Source organism: Cyanistes caeruleus, chromosome 18, assembly GCF_971803275.1.
Source record: "Cyanistes caeruleus chromosome 18, bCyaCae1.hap1.1, whole genome shotgun sequence".
Classification (NCBI taxonomy): Eukaryota; Metazoa; Chordata; class Aves; order Passeriformes; family Paridae; genus Cyanistes; species Cyanistes caeruleus.
This window is the reverse complement of record NC_141718.1, coordinates 7,998,646-8,024,438: the sequence shown is the minus strand read 5'-3', so window position 1 is coordinate 8,024,438 and position 25,793 is coordinate 7,998,646. Positions and strand designations below refer to the sequence as shown.

The window sequence follows — 25,793 nt, the reverse complement described above, 5'->3', positions numbered from 1 at the left end:
TGTTTCCAATAACAGTGCTACTCATTGATACCAAGATTCTTATTGCATCTGAACTAATCCACAACATGTCTGTGATGGGTCACAAGTGAAGATATAAAGGCACAGATATGAAAGGAGAGATGTGATAGGGTCTCAATTTAAGGTTTGCCATGGGCTGCATGTGACATTCTTGTAAGTAAACTGACAGTGTCCAGGTTTATAATAGCTAAACTCCTCAGTTTCCTTTATGTAAACATTTCACTCTAATGGAACATTATACCCAGGACCATGTCTCAGCAGACATACATGTATATGAATTGCATAAAGATAGAGCAATAGATAAATAGATATCTGGATTTAATAAACACTCACATTCTAACACTAATAGGCTGGTGAAATCTTACAGAGAGGGAGAGAGAAACTGAAAGAAAATACAAAATACTGCCGAGTACAGGCTGACACAACTGGAAGCACTCAGCATCAAAAGAATGAGGAGAAGGAAAGGCCAAGATGGATCAGGTATATTCTATGCTTATTAGTGCTTTCCCATCTTGTAGCAAGGGATGGTGAACAAGCCAGTGGGGTGGGTGCTTGCTATTTCTTCAGAGGGGAAATCATCCTCATCCAAATCAAAGAGTTTCATTTATGAACTGTGGAAGATTCAGACACATTTTTCCAAAGCCAGAGGACCTCTAGGAGTTTGTATTCCTTGAAAGTCAGGTAAGTACCTTTCAAAATTTTACTTTGACTTCTCTTGGAAGCAAGAATGTTTTTTCCAGTAGGGACTGATTTCTTCAGATCGACTCTTTTCCTGTATACATTTCTTCACATTTTCCCTCCCTGTTGTCTTTCACCAAAAAAGAAGAGGGGGAAGAAATGACAAACTCTATTCCCTCCCAGACAAATCTCTCTTCCAATTCTTGGTCTGGGAACCAAAATCCTGTAACAATGGCAGCTCTCTACTGAACTTGTTGAAACTGTGGCACTTGACAAGATATGGTCCTTATGGCCAGCAAGGAGGATTCTGCATCCTAGAACCTGTGTGGGAGGGCTCAAATAATCCCCTTCAGTTATTTCCCATGGCTTCAGAATTCAAGGTAACTAGGTGAGAAGACGGAAGAACTTTATGACAGTAAATGAGTAGCAAATCAAATAAAAAAAAAAAGGAGAGAAAAAGAATTTCTAATTTCCAGCTTGCCATTAGGGTTTGTCTTTTAAATGAGCATTGCCTGTTACCCAAGTAAGGTCAATGCAACTATTGCCCCAGCCCAGACACCCTTTTCCCCCTGTTTTCACAGTGCTTGGGTTTATTTTACTTCCCTCTGCTTGGCTCCATGCCATTTCTTTGGCTAACATTCACCTTGGCTGCATATACCAGGGAAGGGCTGCTCCCTGCTCTCTCCATGGTGTTCCCAGTGAAGCACACTCTTCCCAATAGCTCGAGCCGTTCATTCCTCCTGCCACCTGTGATTTGGTGAGCCAGCAGCTTCAGAAACAAACCCTCTTTTTAGCTGGCTTTAGTGTTCTGAGCTAGACCAAAGAATATATTTGTGACCTGTGCAAAGAGGAAGCAGTAAAACAAGAGGGCTGCCCAGGGCAGGGAGGTGGAGAGCAGCACCAGCAGAGCCCCCACACGTGCGCGGGCACCGCGTACTCTCCCACCAGGGATCTGGCAATCTTGCATGCATGAATTGCCTTGCAACGGCCACTCGGCTGTCATTCTGTCAGGCCCATTTACAAATCGCATAACAGGTTTAATTTTGAAATCTCTCTCTTCTCCCCCTCCCCTCCTTATTTTTTGCTGAAATGGATTTACAATGAAAGTATTTGAAAAGGAATAATTATTTGTATGAGCAAGAGCAGCACAATGCCTGCAGCGGCAGGGTGGGCTACCATCACAGGAAATTAGCTCTAAGTCTGAAATCTGCTTTTATACGTGTGTACATACTTAAAAAGAGCCAGGTATTTGCAAATACCTATAAAATATTTGATGGATATGGATACAACATGATTTTTAAATTCTTTGGGTATAGATCAGACAGGCAAAGTGTGATTCCCGCTTTTTACTTTTTTGTTGTGCTAAATGCTACATTTTAAAATAAGTCTCCAACCATACCACTGTGTGCATTTTATATCTGAAGTGAAATTCATTAAGAAATTGGTTACCAAAACCTTAGAAGTGCTTTCCAAAGCATTTCAGCCCAATTTATATTTTTAAAAGGGCAGCAGCTCACACTTTCAAAGTGCTGGAGAGCCTGTTTTATGCAGTAGTGGACACGAAGCTGAAGCTTTTTCTATAGTCTCTGTCCATTTCTCTCAGTGAATTGAATCCAGTCAAAGGTCAAACTGGCCAGAGGCACTTTTATTGTCATGGTAACCATGACTTAATCAAACAATCCTGAGATTCCAGGTTTGTGGGAACAGGCAAAGATCTGAAGAGACTGGAATGAATCAATCAAAGGGGGCAGGGAAGAAAATCCTAAGATATATGACTTATCCTTCCAAATCTATTACTCTGTCCTTAAACACACAAGAATTATGCCTCGGACAAAGCCTCTTTTCAGACCAAATACCTCTGATTTTTGTTTTCTTGTCCTTTGCATCAAATTTCCTAACATACCTCTGTCCTACAGCAATCAAACTCAGCCCAGATTTAACTAACAAAAGGAAAAGAGGGGAAACAAGAATTTAGGAATGATGAAGGTTATTTTGTAAAGACCTACTTTAAAAAAAAAAGAAAAAAAAAAAAAGAGGAAAACCGAGGCAAAATACGATCAATCCCCTTTGATTTGAAAACCTATTAAGACTTGTTAGCAGTGATCTAATGAAACTCTACAGGCAGTTAATGCATTTTTAAGGTTTTCCTCCTTTCTGGGCAGCTTCTGTGTCTTCTTGAGATGCCAAGGCTGTGGGGCTTGCTTGTGTCCCAAGCACTGGAGCATCCAGGGGTGCCAAGTTCAGTCAGCCTCTGCTCTTTGCTGAGAGCCTGGTGACTCCAGAGGCATCTGGAGAGTGCTGGGGGCTGGTTAACCTGGGGCTTGGCTGGGGCTAAGGCTGCTTTAAGTCTGTATGTTTTTAAAAACATCTTTGTTTTTATTCCAGAAGCAATTTATGTTTGTCTTAACTCCTGAATGTGCTTGTGAGTCCTGGCTGCATTTCTTGGTTGGAGGAAGAGGCAGACATGTGGCCTCTGCTGCACCACCATAATAATGGGGGAATGTCCTGTGGGTTTTTGGAACCTGACTGCAATCTATGTCCACATGCCATTAAGCCCCTCCCAATAATTCCTGCTTTGGTTCCTAATACAGTTAAGCTCTTGATATGGCTTTCTCTGCCCTGAGAAGTCATAAACAGTAAAATCATGGAGGTATGAGAGGAGTAGGAAACACTTCGCTGAAGTGTTGGTGGCAGTACATTTAACTTGTTATACCTGGTTTAGTGGAAATATCATATGTTCTTTTCCAGTGCTGGAGAAGAATAAGCCAAGAACCTGAAGTATATTTGCTCTTGGAGATTTTTCTGAAATTTGGTGTGTGGGGTTGGCTGTGCAGAGTGTGTGCTCAATTACACACTTTGTGATACACAGTAATGGAAACATGGGGAAGCTGTTGTCATACTGGAAAACTGCTTTTGTGATGTCACACAGAGATGTTCACCTCCCCAGCCTGCCCTCACATGCAAAGCAGGCTATTTTCTCGAGGAGATTGCTGCTGAAATTCTGGTGTATTCATGTTATTTAAGGAATGCAGGTCATGACTTGCAAACCCCAAACCTAAGAACTGTAATGACAATCAGAGCATGAAAAAACTCATTGATCATTGTTTTCAATGTAGAGGTGTCCTTACCAGAAAATGTGTCCTCTCAATGGGCTCAGCAAACAGACTCTAATGGGTGAATTGTCCAGAACACAAGCTTCTTCCTTGCTGCTGGATGATTGGGGTGTCACCTACAGAGATAGACGTTGGTGGGTAAAATATGCAAGAAAAAATTGCATAATAGAGCTTAGCAGATGGACAGAATTCCATGGATACTGCCAGGATACTGGCAGGAAAGAAAATAAATTACTGAAGCCTGAGCATCAGATAGGGAAATGAGTAGTTGAGGAGGTCTGGAAAAAAGAAACACTGACCTGTGTCCAGGGAAGATGTGATTTTCAAGTGTAAGAAGAAAAAGGTCCCCTTTTAGCTTGGCTGTGAGGAGGCCACTGCTACTCTGATAGTGCTTGTAGAAAGGAGACATTTCAATACACATGGGAGGAATGGAAAAGCAATTCAATGTAGAAAAATAGCAAAGTTTAGAAAACAACAGGAAGGAAGAGGCAGAAGGCTGATTATGTCAAGAGAGCCTTTTCTGAGGTCTGTACATATAGGAGCAAACAAAGGAAACAGAAAATAATAGCGGAGATGAAATGAGAGAGAAGTACAGAGAGATCAAAAATGGGAATTAGAGGACTGGATGAACAACTACATCAGCAAAGAGAAAGTGACACATCTGATGTGGGCTTTCTTAATAGCAGAACAAGAAGAAATTTTGAGAGGAAGAAAGGCTATGCAGGGCCTGCTCTGTGAATGAACATGGTCTGTAGTTAGAGATACTGGGATCAACAAAATTGAGGAGAATTCGGATGATTTTTGATAGGGAAAGGCTTTTCTTCATTTCTTGTCCAGTGTCTCAAATAATCCTTAAGACCAGGGAAAAGAGCAGCACAGATAGAGATGAATTGCTGCCTCCTGCAGCAGTGCTGAGCATCCTTTCTATCAGGACTATGAGGAGCAGCAGGCACTCAGCACCACTGGGAAAGAAGCCTCAAATCTTCTCTGCTCTGATCTGTTGATCTCCTCAGGACAAGACTGAGGAAATTGGTGAGATGAGGGACCATGGGCAGGTTATATACAGAGCCAGAACTGCACATGACCTGTGCTGAAATGAAATGCAAGTCTAGTAGGTAAGAGCCCCAGTAAAACTCCTTCCCCTCTGCAGAAATACCCTCCAAGTTAGCTTTAGCACTTAAGTACCATGGTTCCTGAATGCTACCTTTAAAGGTTAAAGCATATAAACTGTAAGAACAGCCAGGGGCAAAAAGAGTCCCGTTTCAATTTGATATGTTGAGGTCCTGCAAAAAGCCAGACTGGGGGGTCTCCAAGCTCTATGTCCTTTCCTTTCCTCCTGAACCAGAGATGGCCCCAAGGCCCAGGCTGGGCTGTGTTTCGCTATCCTTCTTCCTTTCTCTCCCTGTGTTGTAGTAAATTAGCCATTTCCAAAGGGCTCAAGCAGGGGAGGAAGTTCTCCATCCCTGACTTGCCTGCCGCAAAGGGCAGTTTTGCAGGAAGGAACTGAAAGTAGATCAGGAAAGACTGGTGCATGAAGAGAAGAGCTGCACTTCTCCCAAGGGTTCAAAGCTTGGTTGAGACAAACAACATCCCTCTGCCACCATGAGCAGGGACGAGTGGAACTGGTCCCAGTCACCATCACTGTCTTCTCAGGGGGAGCCCATCTGTCTTTCATGGTAGGTCACAGTACACCTGCCTTCCCTGGAGGGGTCAGAATCTGTCACAGCACACTGTGATCAACAAACAGGGTTTTTTTTTTTCCCTATTTCCTGACCTTTACCTTGTCCCTGTGCTTTGGGGCAGGTGCAGGCCTGGCTCCTGCTGTTTTACACCCAGGGCAGGGTAGTGCAGCCCTGTCGGTGTCACTGCAGCACCAACAGCAGGACGGTCCCGCTGCAGCGCGGCTGTTCCACTTGCAGAGACAGGAGAACACCCTGTGGACTTTACCCCACACTGTAATCCAAAGAGTACTCCTCAGTTTACTCTAACCCAAGCCTTCCTGCAAGCTGCTGCCTTTTGCAGTGTTATCTGCTGTGATAGCTGTGGTATTAATAGCAGGAACCCTCCTTGCAAGGAGCCGACTGCAGCTACAGCACGGCTCCCACTGTGCTCCTTGCTTGCACTGCTATCTCTGTGCAAGGAAACACTTCCAGCTTTACTCCACTGCTTACAGTTAATGGAGATCTCCATCCATTTATCCTGCCTCAGCATAAACAGTCCTGTCTGGAGGTGGTGCCTGCTGGAACTTCCTTGTGCTCAGAGATGTAAGTGAAGGTCTCCAGCACTTTCTAGGCAAGAGCAGGACTGTAGGTGACTACTGGGGAACAGAAGTGTCAAATCTTTATGGGAGCCCTGCCATAGAGAGGTCTTCTACAGTTGTGTTTCCCTCTCTTGAAGACATCTCTTTAAAAACCTCTACAGAAATAGGGAGGGGTTTGCAAGCGATCATTTAATAGATCTGAAAAGTCCAACTGCTTGGTAAAGTTCTTTCACCTTTAGTAAAACATGTTGGTACTGGAAGGCTGCCACGTGCTCTCCAGGGCTGTCCTTACAATGAGATGTTTTAGAATTGCTGCTGTTCAGGAAAGAAGAGTAGGTGTGTCTGACTAGGAAAGCTTTCTGAGGGTCTCTTTCAAGACTTGTTTTTCTTATGGGAGCAGAGAAAGGTCCAAGAGTCACTTCTCTGTTACCATGAGAGCTCACTCCTACTGTTGTAGCTGTGTGCAGCTGATGGGCAGGTGCCAGTCCTGGTGAGTCTCTCAGGAGGGAAGAACTCTGAATAATGCTGACTATTGGGTGCTTAAAAACAGACATTCTGGAATACAGGTTTTTTTTTGAGAAATGTTATCTTCACCAAGCAAAGCCTGTAAATTGTGTGTTTACCACACAAAATTTCACACCCAAGTCCTTTCCAGAGACCTTCTCTATCAGATATTTGTTATCTCCATCCTGCCCTCAGTGCATCCAGGGACTGTAGCTTTGCCAGGGAATTCTGAATTCCACAAGTTTCTGCTTCTGCTTATCTCCAGTCTAACACTTCCTAATATCATCATTCAGAACAAAATTTTACTGAGGTACTCTAATTTCCTTATCAGCCTTCATTTGATTTCAAAAATAGTTCTAAGTCATCAGAAATTCTGATCTATAGCACTGAGCTATCTCTACAAAGAGATCCCATGGAAGTATATTATAGACTTCTCATCAGATGTATTAAGGCATAGAAGCAACATTCAAAGATGATTGGAAAACTTAGGCATGGAGACATTTTTTCCAAATGACGGATGTGCAAAATCTTTTATTATGAATCTTGAGCCCCCAGAGAAAGGACTAGGTGGATGGCCAAAATGTCTTGCTAGCTGATGTAGAGAAAGTTCTAAAAACTAGTTCTAAAATTAGTTCTAAGAATTTCATATGTGAAGGTTAGAGTGGGAGGAACTTGACTTAGTTAAGTCAGAGAAAGATGTCTGATATCTAAATATAAATTAATTCTTCATCCTAAACAAAAAAAATAAAAACAATCAAAAAAACCCCATATAAAACCCCAAAAAATCACCACACCAAAACAAACAACCCCTCCAACCCAAAACAAAACCCTACAACCCTTCTAAGCACATGAAAATAGAATTGCACTTCTATATGAAGTGTGCAGTCTTATTCTGACCTCACTTTACAGCAGTGTGTGAATATAAAGTTCAGCAGAAGTTGATGAATTTACACCCCTTAGTGTCCACTTGCAGGGTGTGCAAGTCTTGAACCGGAGCCCCAGCAGTGCGAGCTGTGCAGGCAGGAAGCTGCACCAAGCTGCTTTTGAGGAAATCACACTTTTTGGATAAATATCAGTCAGCTGCAAACATTTTTCTCTCCAGGATGTGTGTGCTTTTCTAATGTCAATATAAAAATGTGGTGCTAGGAATTGGGAATATAGTTTTCAGATATTTGATTACTCCAGCATTAAAGCAGCATGATAATATTAGTGGTAGCCTTTAACATGAACTTTGTTCTGTAACTTCCAGGCTTCAAAAACTAATGAGGAGTAAAATTGGGGGAAAAAATGTCTTCCGACAGGCTGGTCTTCAGCACCTTTTTAATGGATAACAGATTTGCCATCATCACACATCACTTGGAATATATTATGACAAGACACACAGGCTAATATAATGCATTGTCTACACAAGGCTACTATGTATTAGTGAATTTATCTTTAATTTGATACAGGATGGTTCAGTTCCAGTTACAGAAGCTTTCAAACTGTTATCCTGGAACAACCTAAACCCAGCGCAGGTACTCAGTGTAACCAAACAACATCAGGAGCTTTGTTACAGAAGTTGGAAAAAGGTTTCTTTGCTTACACGAAATTCAGAAGGAAAAGCGTGAAAAGAGTGTCTAACTTTCAGCACTTAGTAACAAGCTTTCAGGGAAGCCCGGGACACAGCCAGGCAATCAGAAACATCAGTTTTTCGCAGAACTGGGTTCTGTTCCAAGAGATACAGGTAGCTGACTGCACCCTGAGCTGGGCTTTTCTTCATTTTCAATATTCAGATGTGAATCTTGGATGGGTGTTTTCAAATCCTCCAGCTGTCTGAATGCTGGGGGCTTGGTGTTGTCACAGGTTTGGCTACTAGGGGAGTGCATAGAAAGTGCAAAAGTATTCAAAGTTCTTTCCCAGGGAAAGCAGGGTGATGAAAGAGATATAAACTTAAAAGCAAATATCTTGTCTTGTTTAAAGACTAGTGCATGCAAACCATTGTATATGTATAAAATAATTTTGATCAACAGAGGAAGATTGGAAGATGCGAGGGCACACAATGCAGCAGGCACAGCCATCTCCACTTGCTACAGTCAAGACTCCAAATGTTTTTTCCCTGGCTGTAAATGGCAGATCTGGAAGTCCATCTCTTGTCCTGGTTTTGCCTTTTCAGTCAAAAAAGTATAGGGCAGACTTAAAACATTTTTAAAAGTGTTCTTCAAACTTCCCCAGGCAGGTCGATGGATAGTTGGAACTGCAATGACTCAGGAGCATTGAGTCATATGCTGGCATTTTCCTCCTCCTCTCCACCTCTACAAACAATGATTTCTTCCTTCCTCTTGATTAGCTCTATAATATACTCAGATTATAAAGTGAACTCGATTTTCTGTCTCTTGTATTATCTGTAGTGTCTCATTAGTCTCAGTACCATCATAACCCTTCTCTGAATCATCATTTGTATATGGATGTTTGACATATCAGCTGATTGTCCCTTTTTCTCTTTCCTTCCCCATCTTTTCTGAAAGCCAATGAAGCCATTTCTGTCGATACTTAAATATCACAATTTTTCCTACTATCACTAATAGTATAATGGCATTATGAAGAGCCTTTCTGCAGTGCACTTTTGTGTGACGTAATGCAAACAAAATTGAATTCAATGAAAACATCATTAAATGTTACCCTCTTACAATTCATTTAAGAATGAGCAGGAAGTTTGGACATAGCAAATGTTGTTTTTCAGGGTCTAAACATTGAATGAAGTATTTTCAGGACAGCTTCAGTCAGGGTAGATTTAACATGGAGAAGGCACTGTAAAGTTTATATGCATATGAGCATAAAAAAGGCTTGAGAGCACAGAAAATAGCTGTCTGTGTGCCACTGAGACCCTTGTGTCATAGAATTAGTCCTGGTTTTCTTCTTTTCATAGGGTGAGGTGAGAATAATTTCCCTAAGACTTATAAACATTTCTCCAGATATATGCTAAAATGGGGTTCAATATCTCCTGCTTCAGTATGTTGGACAGTCAAAGTAATTCTCCCTGTGAGCATTCTACTCTCTTGTGATGTAGTGTGAGATTCTTGCATGCATATTGCTTCCTTAATGTTTTCTTGGCACCCGTAGTCACAACCTGTTTTTCTCTTCTTCTGGAGACCTTTGTCCAGAGAGCTGCTACTTTTTAAAATCAAATAAATAAAGGCATTGTTACCTTTTCTTTAAAAAAAAAAAAAAAAAACACACCTCAGGATAACAAATTCTGACAGGTTTTTTAGTACTTGGTATCCACAGGAACTAGCACTGCTTTGCAAACATCCTCAGATTTTCAAGATCTTGTTCCACCAAATACAACCTGCATTTTTCTAATATTTTCCTTTGTTCAGCTTCCCTGTTGTCTCATTCCATGTGGTCTCACTTGAGTCTTGTTTTAACTATGATAAGTTCTTTTGTTTTCCTGTTCTATCTTATCTTCACAACCACATTTATTTTTCCTATGTAAAGCCAGGCAAAATGTCTTGGTGTTACAGTGCTGACGTAGGGGTGCCCAGAAAGCCAGAAAATGCTCCTCAAGAAACATGGCTTATAGATACCAGTGAGGCTGGGTGCTCACACAGCACTTTGCTGGCTTGGGGATTTTCCTTGATGCAGTTTTGCAATGCATTTGAGCAATTATTTTGCTGAAGCAAAGGGACACTTATTTGCCAGGCTTTGCTCATTCTGTGATCTCCTGAAAATGCATAGAATTAGGAACCATCTTAGGAAATTATAGCTCTTTCCTCTACAAGATAAGGAACCTGGAGTTCTGTTGGTATCTTGATGGATTTGACTTCTGCAGGATTTTGTTCTTGCTGGCAAAAAAAAAAAAAGTATCCCTAGTATTTCAGATTAGTTTAGGGGCTTAACTTAAGAGAAGTAGTGCTTGGTCTTGTCACCCTGCCTGGGAGTATTGCAAAAAGTCCTGCTGCTGCATTCCTGCTGCAAAGGTGCTGTGATGGCTCTGCCTGGGCTCTGCCCAGTGCTGGCAGGCAGTGCTAAGGCAGGAGAGCAGTGGCTGCAGTGTCAATGCTTGGGGAAGCAATGGGCACCTCTGCAGAAAAATTTACTGCCCAGCACCTGCCAGGCTCCCTTGTCCTCTGTATGTCCTGGGGAAAGGAAAAACATCGGAAAACAGGGAAGTGAAAGGTGACAACAAGCTCATCTTTCCTTGCAAGGGTGTGAAAGCAGGTGCAGGCTTGAGGCTGTGCTTTTCCAAATGCAATAGTTTTGTCTGTGCATCCCCTGGCAAGCCGCTCACTGGGGACACCCCGGTTCTTATTTTTTTAATTAAGCACTAACATGTGGTTTTTACCTTGCACAGAAATTAGAAGTCTCCCTTTCTATCACTTGCTTTATTTTAGCTTTTAGAATGGGTGAAGATTTGTTTTCCTTTCTGGAGTAGTCACGCTGTTATGATGGAGAAGCTGAAGGGTCCAATTACCCTCCCCTTGATGCTGTTTGTAAAGCAATTAGAATTGGCAGCGTGTGATTAAAACCAAGAAGTTATCACTCCTTTCTTGAGGCAGGAGGGGTGACTGTTTGCAGTTGAATATGCACCAAATCTACAACAGGAATGATTTCCTTACCCAGTATGTAGCCCCCTCTCCTCTGTTACTGACTGCAGGTATTCAGCTGTATAGGTTTTTGCGCATGAATTAACACTTGTAGCTAATAGCAGTAAACTCACAAATGGACTATTACTTTTTATAGCCTTTTAGCAAAGTCAGCCTAGTGGAGCAAAACTGTTAACAAATTAAGATATGTTTGACAGGACTTCAAGCAGGAATCATAACCCAGGAGTCTCCGGTTAGAACATAAATGTAAAATTGTCTGTAGAATGAAGCTGTATATCAGCTGTTGTGTGGTGGCAAGTGCTAAACCACAAAATAAGAATTGAGACCAAGAGTTTATCTTGGAGAGATTTTCAGAGCAAGGAACTGACTTCCTGTAATGGTTGTAAAGAGCTTGTCATATTTGTAGTGCTACAGGATATAAAATAACAACAGTCATAGTAAAAATAAGTTGTATTTGTCTACTTATGACACTGTACATATTTTAGACATTGTATGATGGTGAGGAAATCTGATCTTCTGAGAGGAGTGTCTTTAAACCATGGACAGAATATATTCGGCAGTGCAGATGCAGGGCTTTTGTGGGGTTTGTTACTTGAGCATAAACCAAACTGGAGTAAGAATGGCTGCAGGAACTATCAAATATGTTTAAAACAAGTCACCTTTTCCAGCAGACACCCTGCTACAGCCTAACAGGGTGTGGGATTTCTGGTGTGTGGCTTCAGCTCCATTGTTCTGTTTGTTCTTTTTTTTAATTGAGGGGGTGGATGTGGCTGCACAGAGGCTGTGTTTGCAGAACATCTGGATGAGCGCTGGTTCCTCTGGTGTGTGGGAGTTAACAGAGAGTAGCTGCCCACCTCAGAGCTTTCTGTCTCTCCTCTTCTGTGGCTTTCAACCCTGTCATTCTGCTTTTTATTATAGACTATCTCATATCTCTTACCTCATCAAGTCCCATCTCAAAGACAATCTTTTAGTCAGCTTCAACTTTTCCCTTATTTTGGAATAGGCTGATGGGGCTCTTGCATCTGGCATTGGTTCATTTTCTTCCTCACCTTTCCACTACTCAACACTTCATTTTATAAGGCAGAGATGCGACACGTGTCTTGAAGCCCCAGCATAAGCTGTACCCTACAGGGGGCTTTTCTCAGTGCATTCTTATTTTTGGGGCTTGTTGAATCTGTGCAGCATTGCATCATACAGCTGCATATGCTCCTATTGAGGAGTTCAGGAGAGCTCAGTCTGTCACCAGCTCTCCAGTGGCTATGCTTATTAGTAACTTAAAGCCAAAACTTAGACACATTCAGGCTGATTTTACTCCTCTTTCTCTGTCCTGAACCTTCACTTCCCACTAGGCTTGCTAAAACTTCATTCAACATAACTGAAGACTCATTCTCCTCTTAATACCTTGTGATATTCTGCTAAGAAGATCTAGTGTTTTCTTTCCAACATAATTATATTTTCCCAAGGTGTAAAATGTGTCTGCATCAATAGCTTATTAAAAGAGTGTAATAAAAACTATGACCCCCACAATTCTGCTATTAATAAAACAATTCCAAGCCAAGAAAGCTCCTTGATCCTTCTTATGCATCTGCTGGAACATGGTACAAGAGCAGAACACCATAAGCCAGTTTAATCCCTTCTTTTCACCCCCTAGCAATATACATTGGCCCAAGAGAGTAACATGAATTGAAAGTTTAATTTATTAATATGCAATAGTGATAATGTCAAAAGAACAATATATAAAGCCCACACAGAACAGGATTACACGGTACATAGGGGAAAGCCTAGAGCTAATATTTAATATAGCAAAACACAGCCAAAAATAACTTCTCGTCCAAGGAGCAAAAGAGGGAGAGCTCTGCAGGTGCTGGAGCAGAGGAGCTGTGCAAGCAGTCTCTGCCTTCAAGTGCACAGCTGGACCCAGCCATCCATCCTCTGGCTGAGCTTCCTCTCTGCTGGGAGCCACAGAGATTGTGGTGCTTTTCCCAAGTGCCGAAAGTTGGGCAGTGACTGAAGCTCCCAGCTATCACTTTTCACTTTGACTACTTTAAAGTCTCTCACTACTCCAGTTTAACAGTGCACACCAGAATCAGAGCAGCAACACAGGTGGAGAGCAAGCCACAGCAAAAGGGGAGCCTCAGAGCTCAGAGCACTTCTGCGAGTGAAGCGTGAAACCAACTGTTCACTTTAGCTGAATTGTTCACTTAAGTTTGGATGAGCAAAGTTTCACCAGTAGGCAAAGTACCTTGCAGCCTTAGCAGAGAAGATTAACATGTGGCTTTGCCAGAAATGAGCAATATACCCAGGAGTCTCAAACCAGTAACAGTCGTGTGAGTGGAAAGCTGTTCAGCCTCTTAGGGACTGGCAGGTTTCACACTTCCTAGAGTTTGCTTTCCTGCCCCTTCTCTAAAATGAACAAGGAAAGAAAGGACAAATGTGAAGAAATAAAATTCAGTACTTCTTCAGTATTATTGAGGGTTCAGTGTACAGCCAGGATAGCAGAACTCTTGGAGGACAAGTTGAGAGAGGGGTGATATGGGGAGCTCCCTGGCTTCCCTGCAGGTTTCCCACTCTGTCATGCATTTCTTGAGTGGTGGGATGAGGTACAAGCTGACCTCTATCCTTCCTGCTGCTTGGCACTGTCACCTCTCTGTACACACACACACACCAAAGAAATTGCAACAGCAAGTAAGTACCTGGTCAAAATATGGGACCTACTTGTCTCTGTTGATTGAAGAGTCTAGGTCTGGCAGCCAAGGCTCTCTTAGCTGTTGTGTCTGTAGATTCATCCCGTCTGATTCCTCTTTGAGTCTTCCACAGCTCTAATCTGCTTGCTGTCCTTCCCTTTGCTGGAGCTGATTGCTCCCTTCATGGCGTAGTCTGATTTAGAAGAGCCAGGTCAGCTCAGCAAAGCTCTGCTGCTTGAAACTAACTCGTCTCCTCTTGAATGCCACACAAGATGCTCAGCTCTTATACAGCAATAATTTCTAAAAGTCAGGAGGAGGCTGCAGAGATGAGAAATGAGGGCAAACCAGGAAACCTACCTCAGCTGAAACACCAGCAGCTGGGAAAGGCTGTGTGCCCACAGCCTGGCTCTGCTCCATGTTGTAGATCAGAGTCCACAAGCACAGCAGGAGAAAAAAAGCAGTTGGGGTTGCCCTGCCAGCCCTTCCTGAGGAGGGATAGACAGAGGAGGATGTTTGTAGCAGCAGTTCTTGTATGAGTTTGTTGTCTCTAAAGTTTTCTCACTGGTGTTTTTCAAGTGCCAGAGCCTGGGCAGGTTAACACAGGTCACAGCTGCCCTGTGCGGAGGTGTCACGTCACGCTGCCTGGTTTTTATACATGGGCCTTCTGTGATTTATTTGCTGCTTCTTTCAAAAGCTTTATTTCTCTCTAGTTGGCTAAATTAATGTATTTGTAGTAGTTCGAAATGGGTGACTAACAGCAGGCTGGGCCCCTGGCTGAGCGGAGGAGGAGAGTTTTCCCCCTTCTGCCAGAAGAGAGGGGTCAGGAAGAGCCTTGTGTCTGTCTGGCCTCTGCAGACTTTCAGGGCCTTTGTGATATTCTCCTGCTTTCCTCCTGTGATTGCCATTGCTCTGCAATTTCCTGTACTGTCACAATTTTTTGTTTTTTAGCTTTATTTTCATGCTCATGAAATCTGTGACTATTTTACTTTGCTCAAAGTGTGATGTGTGTCAGGGGGTTTTATCAGCAATAGTTAGTGCATTGGACTGACACTTACCCAAGGGAAAACCAAGGCTCCAAGGAGGAGTTTTGCCCAGGAGTTTATATATAATATGTGGGGCAACACAGGACCAAGTCACTTGGAAGGCCAGCTGTGAATGCTGTGTTCATAGTAACGCAGTCCAGAGCAGGGTGAGAGGTCAGGCAGCACAGTTATGCCCAGCATCAGGCTTCTGGGCATAACTGGGTGAAGCTGTTGATAGACAGAAAGTAGGGTGGTTGTATCTGTTCCAGTGACCAGAGGAACAAGGAGCTGGAGACAGGTGAGTCTCACTGGCAAAGTGAGTTTTGTATCAGTGGGTCTCCTGGTTTCTTCTTCCTCCATCATTAGGTAAGGAAAAAAAAATTGGTTTGCACAGTTTCTGTGGTTTTAAATATCTCATAGTATTGCATGAGTCAGATGTGGAGATATGATAGATGGGGTGAAAAAGAAATCTGTGAGACAGAAAATGAAGAAAAGTGCCATCCTGTTAGTACAAATGATTCTGCCCTGGGCTGAAGAGGGCAGGAGAGAATGACAGGCAAGTGCTCAACCAGAGTTGAAAGGCAAATCTGAACTAGAGGAAAAAGGAGGGAGTGATTCTTCAGTAAAGGAAAAAAATATTAAGATCTGACCTAGATACCAAGATCATTCCCATCCTGCCCCTCATTTGCTAGGTCAGGGGAGGTAATCAGGAGAACAAGACATCCGTAGGACTGCTACAAAATGCCTCCAAGGTTTTGAGCGTACATGAGGAGGCTCACCAGGAAACACAAGGTAGCTGTGCTGCACTACGTGTGAGCTTGAGTCTGCCTGGCTACTGGGTCAGGTTCAGGGGATCTAAACCTGTTCACTGTGTGTCCTCATTCCTCAGCTCCTCACAACACCAGGTAAAAGCTAAGAGGAGGAGGATGGTGCGTGTGGAACCACGGGTGACCGTTCTGTCAGCCTGCAAGTGAGAGGCTTTACTCAATGCTGGCTTAACAGCAGCACCTCAGCTCCCACCGTGCTCGGGATCTGACCTCCTCAGCTCTTTTCATGTGCTTTTCCCCTGCCCTGGGAAGGGTCAGCCTCTTGCTGTTGCTCATTTCAAAATAAGGGTGTGTAGCTCAGCTGAACAAAGTACCCTAATGACAAGCTGCCAGTAGGTGATGAGTTTAAAAATATCGAGAGATATGATGAGAAACAGCAGAAAAATAGAACTAGGAGTAATAAAATGAGGCTGATAAAGGAAGAGTCACCTGAAAAGTCTCCTGGGAGGTCTGCTATGCTAGGCATGGCCTCTTGGATAAATGTGAGCCTTCCTATGAAATCATTTATGAATTATGTGAACTGTTTGCTTTTAAAAGCCTCGTAGCAGAGACCGTCATCCATATCAAGTCACCCATTAACTCTTAATATTTCCAGCCTCTTTTCTTTGCCTGTTGCCAGTACCCTGATTACAAGGCTTTCTTACACTGATGAGTTACCTACTCTTTTCTGGCCCAGCAAGGCTTGCTCTGTATGGAGCTTATCCACAAGAAATTAAAAAAATATTTATTGCTCAAAATTCAAACGGTTTTACTTGGTCTTTGCTATTATGTTTGTATCCTGAACTTGAGGGAAAAATTTAAATGTGCTCAAATTTACAGCTTAATTCTAGCTTAATTTTTAAAAGTGATTTGGATACCTCATTCATGGTGAATTCAACCCATTTGAATTTGGATCCATTTAAATTCTGGACAAGGCTTGGATCACATATACCTCTGGGCTTAGGTCTCTGATTGTAACTGAATCCAGGCCTTTGTTCTTAAACTGTCTGGTGTGAACTGTGAAGGGAAAACATGCACATGGACACTGTTGGTAAAACCTTTAGGTACTTGAGGGAGATCTATTTCAGTAATGTTAGGGTTTTTTCATGGAAAACATTTTACATTTGTTTTTCACTGGTCTTTAGAGACTGACAGTGAACACAAACCCCCTCACACATAACAGGAAAATAAACCTTTCATCTCCTTTTTTTAAAAAAACCATGACATGCAACACTCTTTACCATTCCAGAATTAGAGAAAACATTAATTCAATCCATTTAAGTGATGAATGCCCACAAAATGAAACTTTTTTTTTTTCTGGAATGATGACTTTGGGCAGATTAGAGCAGCTAGGTAAGAAATCCAGCAAGTATTTATCAAAGGCTCCGAAGACAGTGCAAACTCTAGTGAGTTCAAAAGCAAGAGACTTTCAGTCTTCATACAACTGACAGGGTCATAACGTTTCAAGAATGCCAGGAATCCATGTGGCTGTTCCATTAAACACCCCTGATTAGTGAACGTGCTGATAAACTTAGAGAGTCAGAGGTCAACATTTCGGAGCCCAAGGTACCCCAGGTATCTGAAAAAGTCTCCAGAATTCCCGTGCCTCTCATCCAGTTAACCCCTTCCATCACTGCACCCATGGAGGCTTAAAAATGGGAAGAGAGGGTCTCACACACAGCATTTTCCAGACAATTCTGAAGAGATGTTGAGTTATTCTGAAAACTATCGAAAAATTATCTCGGGCACCTCCCGTGGAAGTGTTCATGACAGCTGGCTGTTCTTTGATTTCAGCTCAAGCTCAGAGTCAGTAAATGTGTAAAATCTTGTGTTGCACTGGCTCATCTGGCCTCTCTCGACTCCGGGTGATACCATGATGGCAGCAGGCTGTGCATTAAAACACCTCCAGAGTTATCACACTGCAAGCACGACAGTGGCTTCAAAATAGCCAGGAACAGTCACACCACCCTGTCGCTGCACTGAGCTCTCCGCTCTGCTCACGTTTTACAGCTCTTACTCCTGCCAAGTGCCTGTGGCCAGCAATTGGGAAATCTGTGAAAATATGGGCTGTGTGCCTGAGCAAAGCTTTTGCAGGACATTGGTTTAACTGCAGCACAATCAGGAGGGTCCCAGGAAGGCTGAATTATCCCAGCAGTTCCCCTGGGTGTTAGCCCATTTTCCAGGCAATTGCCCTAACTGGCAAGGCCCCTCCATGGACTTTGCTTCTACCTCAGTCTCCCAGGCAGAGATGCAGAGTTTAACTGGTCCTGCGATACACGGCTTTTCATTCCACCCGCTGATTATGAGCTGCTGGAGGCACTAAGCATTCGTGTCTGCTGAGGGCCACAGCGTGACCCCATCATTTTCTTTGAAAATCAATAGGAAAAATGTTGGAGAATGCAAAGGAAGGAGGAACAGTCAAAGTAAAGACAAGTGATGTCCTGTAATGGCTATAATGATTCTGAAACACACAAGGTCACAGATAATCAGGAATCTAATTCTCCTTTGAAAGAATCTGTCAAGTTACTTCCCTACCTCAAAAACAACTGCTGATTGATGTTATTTATGGGCTAACAAACTCATTAAAGGCAGTCTGAATGGAGGTTGTACAGCCTTTACTATGCAGGTGGAGTTCGGTAGCCTCAGCTGTAGGAAAAAAAACAAACCAGGTGAAGAGGTTTTCATTGTTGTAGTAAAACACATGGATAGGATGTGTTTCAAAAAGTGCCAACACTGCTGCAAGCCAAAGCCACAATGCAGCAGTTCTGTTAATCAAATTCTCAACGGTTTAGGCTTGAGAGATCTCCCCATTTAGCTGCTTCATCAGTTGTTCAGAATTATTGTGAAGTGGGGAGAAAAGACCCAGGAAGGATGGAGGTGCCTTAGGACTGGGCAGAAGTGTGCAGAGAGGTCAGGGCTGGGCAGGCACTGACATGAGCCTTAGAGAAGGAACCAATATTTGTGGCTCTTTCTCAGTGTAGATTGCAGGTAATACTTCAGGAAGAGGATGTTGAGCTCTGCAGGGCTGTATCTGGGGGGATTTTGAAGCCAGTTTGTACCAACATACACCCCAACATGCTGGCTACAGCTACAAAGCAGGACAGTCTGTATCTAACACTAAATGTCAGACCCCTTCCTCTCTGCCACAGTTCCACCCAGCTGCTTTTTGGTTTTATTTCAAATTGTAAAGAGCAAGGGCAGAGATGTTTCCTGTAGGAATGAAGTAAAATGTTTAATTACAGGTAACTGGGTTGGTTGACAAGAGCTCTTTGCCCTGGACCGTGTGTGTGCTTGGAGCTGGAGGTGAGGGATCTATGGCATGGATCCAGATCCAAAACAACCTGCAAACAGTAGAGATGCAAGGCAAATCTGGACTTCAGCACAAGCGTGGATGTCAGGTCAAAATGCATAATGCAAAATCAACTCACAGCTCAAAGGCCAGGGCCACAAGCGGGGAAGTAACAATCCCACAACTGAAAAATCTTGGGATTAGGCTAGACAGTAAAGTCAGCCAGGAGAGGGAAGAGGCCATATGAACCTCTCATGTAGGTATAATTTAAAATACATTTTAATTGTGACCTGTGTTCTGAGAGGTTTCTTGTAATGAGGGGTCTTAGAGTTTGTTGAGGTTTTTTTAAAGCTGGTCCTCAGTTTTTTTCACAGCTACTTCAACCTCAGCAAGCTCGTAGACCTGAGGGGAGATGGGTTGTCCTTTCCAAAGAAAGAGCAGTGTAGCTACACTAGTTTTGATCATTTTAACTTCAAAGATGTGGGGTAGAGAAAGACCATAAGAAAATGTGGTTGCAACAAGGAGAGAACATATGAAAATATTTGATGAGAGAGATGTGAAACTCAAGCAAAGATGAGATTTTGGCTGGCTCCAGCTGGGTTCAGCTGCCCCTTAGCACTGAGGATTCAATGCAATACAAAAAAGAAATTCCAAATTCCAAACACAATAAAAACTCTTGTTCAAAATGAAGCTATTTCTGCAAAGTGACAGGCAAGAATTTGCCTCACCCTTAATTTACACAACTTGGACATTTAGAAAGCAGAGACATGAACAGTGAGATAGACAGTAAACATTGCAATGTCTAAACCTCCCTGTATGGTTATGAATTACAAATTATGTATTTGCTCACATCCAGGTATTATTTTTCTGTCAGTGAGGTTGTTCATGATATGCTATTTTGTTATCTAGATTTTTCTATCATTCCAGCAAGAACTTTGAAATTGCAAATTTGGTCAATACCCAGTGCAGGCACAGTATGGCCAGAGCACATGAGAGTCTGTTCTGCCCTAGCAGTGCTAGGGTTCTGACAGGAAAACTCTCAACAGTCAAGATCCAATGATGTGTTGTGTGTCACGTGTGTGTGTGTGTCCCAGCAATATCCAGATTCATCAGCATTCACCCTTTTCTGTCCCTCCTTTTATTCAAAGTGGGTTTTTTTTCCAAAAAGTTCTTATAAGGGCACAAGCATAACTTTCACTCCAGCACAAAACACTTCATTTTGCTCTGTATGTGGTAGGCTCTGTCTCCTTCTTCCCAGCACTGAAGTATCTGGAGCCCAGATTCAGAGTCAAGATTTCAGGCACAATTTTGTGGCTTCATAGTTCTTATTTAGTTTTTTAAAAGGAAAAGAAAAAAAGCTATTTTAATAATCTGACCTGCATTTGAATGATTTCTAATGTCTGTGGTATCCATCCAGATGTGGTTTTGCCTGCCTGACCCTCCTGTCAATACTTATTAATTTCATGACAATCTTTTCAAGAGTGTTTGGAAACAAACAGGGAAGAGTTACTCTAAGGTCAAGAATGAGCCCAGGGAGGTGAAACAGGAATGATCATGCTCACTACAATAGAGAGGTATTTCAGCAGCTTTTTCTATCTTGCTCTTAAAGTGAGCTCTATGCATTTATCAGTAAAGTATCCCTGAAGAGGGAAGTCGCTACTCGAGTCCTAGAGGTGAGAGGAGGAACTGTGGCATGTTACTGAAGCAAATCAGTGAGTCAGTGGCAGAACAAGGAGGTCCAGGGCTTTAATCCTTCACGAGCTCTTCTGATGGACAAGTGAAACATGAATGTTTCAGTCAGGGTGAGGATTTTGACTGCTTAAATAACTGTGCACTGGAATAACCTGGGGGATAATTGGTGCTGAAAAACTTGGGAATCAAAAAGGCAGCAGGACTGGTGAGGCTGGAGTGTCCACCATGTGCAAAGTGCTTAACCAGAACTGTAGCTTTCTTGATTTGGTACACTTACCAAGTTGATGTAAACCAAAATCTTGCTAATTAATTAAACTTAGAAATTAATTTAGTTTTCTTGGAGAAAACTGCAGGAGAGGATGCTTACTTTGGGGTTTCATTGTTCTGCCCTGTTGGTACAGCTGGAGGGACTTCAGATCTTCAAAGGAAAAGTGGAGAAACACCAGCCAGATCTGGACAAAGTAAAGGATGGGGTGTCACTGTCCGCAAGCTCTGTGGACAGCTGCTGTGCTGCCAAGCACGGACTCTTCTCCCTGGAGTTTCTCCTGTGGAAATGAGGGTGCTTGTCGTGGGACTGGTGGGGTCTTTCTGGAGCCTTCTCAGTGTGGTGAGAAGCACTTCTGAGTACAGGACGGCCAAGCCTGATCTGGCAGTAGCACAGAGTGGCGAGAAGCCTCTGCGAGAGGCGGCGGTGTGAGCGAGGCTCCGCGGGGCTCCCCTGGCTGGCGCAGCGGGCAGGAGCCCATCCCCGGGGAAAGCAAGCGCATCTCGGAGCCGAGCGAGTGCGCCACGCTGAGCCCCTGCGCCAGGGCAGCGCCCCGAGGCATGGCCGAGGTGGGACGGCTGGCAGCGCTGGGACAGGCGGGACAGGTGGCAGCAGTGGGACAGGTGGCAGCAGTGGGACAGGTGGCAGCAGTGGGACAGGTGGCAGCGGTGGGACAGGGGACCGGTGGCAGCGGTGGGACCGATGGCAGCAGTGGGACCGGTGGCAGCGGTGGTAGCAGTGGGACAGGTGGCAGCGGTGGCAGCGGTGGGACAGGGGTCCGGTGGCAGCGGTGATACCCGTGGGACAGGGGAGGGATGGCAGCGGTGGCAGTGCGGGTCCCCGCCCGTCCCCGCCGAGCGCGGCCTCGCCCCGGGGCCCGCGGGCGGCTCCTGCGGCGGCAGCGCCCCCCAGCGGCCGGCCCGGCCCGGCCCGGTCCCGGTCCCTCTCTGTCCCCGTCCCTTCCGCGCTTCTGGGGCTGATGCAGCTCCGTGCCGGAGCACTAGGAACGGCGTGAGGCTTTCCGGACAATTTTCAAAGCGCTTCGAGCGACTGTGTGACCCGATGGTTGCTGGGTGTCCGGCAGCGGGATCCCTTCAGGCCGGAGGAGCCCCTGTGTGGCCCCAGAACCAGCCGCACACGCGTCTGCACCAGCCCGGGCTACGCGGGGACTCAGAGTGTCCGGAGTCCTTCTGCCATGTGGGAGAGAGTCCAGACTGTGCTTTCCCGGGTGAACGCAAGTTGAAATTTCATGTTTCGTTGAGCACTCAAAGAGAAAAGGAAGGTTGGATTTTGTAGAGGGCTTTTACCAGAGGAAATTAAAAAATATGTATATGACATATCTGAAGACTTGGTTTTAACTCGCATCCTGATTGTTCCAGATGTTCCCCAGATGTCAAAAGGATCCAGGCACTGAGACAGCAGAACACATTTGTTTTAATATGTTCTAACTTGAGTATTCCCAAAGAATTAAAAGGCCTGGGTTTGTTTTGATTTTTCCTTTCGCTAGTAACTTCAATATCTATTAATTGTCTACTAATCAAATTGAAGGTGAATTAGTTCCTTTTTATTTCAGACAACACGAGGCTGATATACATCCTGATCCTGGCTGCTTCCCAATCTCTTCTCTTTGAGTTTGTGTGGTACTGAGCAGCTCTGGGGAAAGTGCTATAAACATTGGCAACGATCGATGCACAACCACAGGGGTAAAAATAGAGAGCTGAGCTCTTCCACAAAGTGCTTATAAAATCCATCAACTTGGGGTTTCCCTCTTCAGCTATTCCCTTGATGGATCTCAGGATGTGTGGAAGAGTTGAAAGCTGCAGGAAAGGGTGGAACCAGCTTCAGTCCACTGACCAAATCTCCTTAACTGGGCCCAGCATCCCTGGGAAGCAACAGACAAGGCAAAGAGCCCCTCTACGACTTGGGGAAAGGAGCTGCAGCTCCCAGGGGAAAAACCCCCTGGGGCAGCCCTTGCCTTCTCCCTGGGGAAAGGTGGGATGAGGGAAAGGTGTGCTTCTGCCTGGCCTGAGCTTTCTCTTCCCACTGTCTTTTCTCTTCTTTGTATTTCTGCCTGAGCAAGACATCAACGTTCAACTAAAATTTAATGTGCAAAAAATGCCCTTTTTCACGAGTTATCCAATATTGTTTCCATTATATCATCAGGGTGCAAGGGAACCAGGTGCTCCTAAGGCTCCTAAGGTGAATTTATTTGCAGTGAAGGAGAAGTCATCAGTGTCCAACACCGTTTGTAGTGTTTCAGGCCTACGGAAACTGGAACCTGAGTGACAGTCTGGGCACAGGCACAGAGGTCCATGTCGCAGGAACAGAGCAGATACAATTATGCATCCATGACTGTGTGTTCTCTTAGAGAAGTTTGGTGACATTTGTTCTGTGCACCTGTGTGGATGAAGGAGCGGGGACATCCGTGCATCGTACGGCACGGTACCAGCACCTCCCGTGGCACAGGGGCTCGGAAGGCAGGGGTGGCGGTGCCTTCTGCCGATGTCCTTGTGCCGGGCACCGCGTGTGAGCCGAGCTGTGGCCGTGCCCAGCCCCGGGTCCGGCCCGGCCCCGCTGCCCGGAGCACAGGGGAGGCCCTGGAGCGGGCTGGAGCCAGCCCCGGGAGGGGTCTGAGTGTGAGAAAGTGAGTGTGTGTGTATATGTGTACGTGTGGATGGATGTATATGTGTGTATATATATGTATGTACATATATATGTGTGAGTGCATGTATATATATATGTATATATGTGTGTGTGTATACATGTGTGTGTACGTGTGTGAGTGCATGTGTGTATGTACATATACATGTGTCTGAGTGCGTGTCTATATATGTGTGTGTGTCTGCACATGTGTCTGTGTGTGTGTGTCCGTGTGTCCGCACATGTGTGTGTGTGTGTGTCCGTGTGTGTGTGTGTATGTCTATGTGTCTGTGTCCATGTGTGTGTGTCCGTGTGTCCGCACATGTGTCTGTGTGTGTGTGTGCGTGTGTGTCCATGTGTCCGTGTGTGTCCGTGTGTCCGTGTGTGTGTGTGTATGTCCGTGTGTCCGTGTGTCCGTGTGTCCGTGTGTGTATGTGTGTGTGTCCGTGTGTCCGTGTGTGTGTATGTGTGCGTGTCCGTGTGTCCGTGTGTGTCCGTGTGTCCGTGTGTGTCCGTGTGTGTCCGTGTGTCCGTGTGTGTCCGTGTGTGTGTGTGTATCCGTGTGTCCGTGTGTGTCCATGTGTCCGTGTGTCCCTGTGTGTGTGTATGTGTGTGTGTCCGTGTGTCCGTGTGTCCGTGTGTGTCCGTGTGTGTGTGTATGTGTGTGTGTCCGTGTGTCCGTGCGTCCGTGTGTCCGTGTGTGTATGCCCGTGTCCGTGTGTGTGTGTGTATGTGTCCGTGTGTCCGTGTGTCCGTGTGTGTGTGTGTCCGTGTGTCCGTGTGTGTCCGTGTGTCCGTGTGTGTGTATCCGTGTGTCCGTGTGTGTCCGTGTGTCCGTGTGTCCGTGTGTGTCCGTGTGTCCGTGTGTGTGTGTCCGTGTGTGTGTATGTGTGTGTGTCCGTGTGTGTCCGTGTGTCCGTGTGTGTGTATGTGTGTGTGTCCGTGTGTGTCCGTGTGTCCGTGTGTGTGTGTCCGTGTGTGTCCGTGTGTCCGTGTGTCCGTGTGTGTCCGTGTGTCCGTGTGTGTGTGTGTATGTGTGTGTGTGTATGTGTCCGTGTGTCTGTGTCCGTGTGTGTGTGTGTATGTGTCCGTGTGTCTGTGTCCGTGTGTGTGTATGTGTGTGTGTCCGTGTGTCCGTGTGTCTGTGTCCGTGTGTGTGTGTCCGTGTGTCCGTGTGTGTCCGTGTGTCCGTGTGTGTGCATGTGTGTGTGTGTATGTGTCCGTGTGTCCGTGTGTGTCCGTGTGTGTGTGTGTCCGTGTGTCCGTGTGTGTCCGTGTGTCCGTGTGTGTCCGTGTGTGTCCGTGTGTCCGTGTGTGTCCGTGTGTCCGTGTGTGTGTATGTGTGTGTGTCCGTGTGTCCGTGTGTCTGTGTCCGTGTGTGTGTGTCCGTGTGTCCGTGTGTCTGTGTCCGTGTGTGTGCATGTGTGTGTGTCCCGCGCCCGCCTGCGCCGCCGCAGCCGTGTGGAGCCGCCCGCGCCTTCCGGCGCCGTGACCCGGCAGTGACGCGGCCATGGCCGCCCGCTGAGGCGCGGAGCGCGGCCGAGCCCGGCGGGGCGGAGCGGAGCGGAGCGGGCGGCGGCTCCTCGGCGGTCGCGCTGTGTGGTTTGCGCTGGGGTGGAAGCGGGCCCGGCCGTGCGCTGGGGCTGCGGGTGCCGCCGTGCCCCGGGTCGGGCGGGCTGAGCCGCGCTCTGTCCCCTCAGGCGCGGGAGCCGCCGCGCCCCAGCTCCGCCGGCCGATCCCCTCGGCTCCGCGCCGCAGCCGCCGAAGATGAGGACCGTGCTGATGGTGGCGGAGAAGCCGTCCCTGGCGCAGTCCATCGCCAAGATCCTCTCGAGAGGTAGGGGAGGCGGGGCGGCGGCGGCGCTGGGAGCGCTCTGCGGGCACGGCCGGGGCACGGGGCTGTGTGCGAGCCGCCGGGGTTGCTGGCAGTGCAGCGAGGGTGAGAAACACCCTGGGCAGCGCTTGGTTATCTTGGGGCCGGAGCCTCCTGGGAACGGTGGCTTCGGACAGGTTCATAAAAGAACGGGATGTCCCATCACGTTCTGATTCTTTTTATGGGCTGATGCCTGTTTAATCTAAGAATAAAGGAATTCGGTTTCGATATTTTGTGTAGCTCTAGTGAGCTTTGAGCATGCTGTGTCTGGAAAGTGCCAATCAAGTAGCAAGTTGCTGTTCTGAGATTTTTGAAGTAAAAGTTTAATAAATCTGGAAAATAAAATTAATTAATTATAAGTGT

The 25,793-nt window shown here is 45.4% G+C and overlaps 1 protein-coding gene across 2 annotated transcripts in view; it reads left to right on the top strand.

The window, feature by feature from the left end:
- Positions 1-373: 373 nt before the first annotated feature.
- TOP3B (DNA topoisomerase III beta) overlaps positions 374-25,793 on the top strand; it is a 36,167-nt gene continuing 10,747 nt past the window's right edge. Inside the window, exons 1-2 of one of the 2 annotated variants that reach the window (XM_023937546.2) lie at positions 374-498; positions 25,258-25,394. In XM_023937546.2, coding sequence (XP_023793314.2) covers positions 25,325-25,394 — 70 coding nt within the window. In that variant the 5' untranslated portion in view covers positions 374-498; positions 25,258-25,324. Of the gene's footprint in view, positions 499-25,045; positions 25,395-25,793 lie in introns of those variants that run through there. The other variant, XM_023937545.2, reaches the window with a different exon arrangement.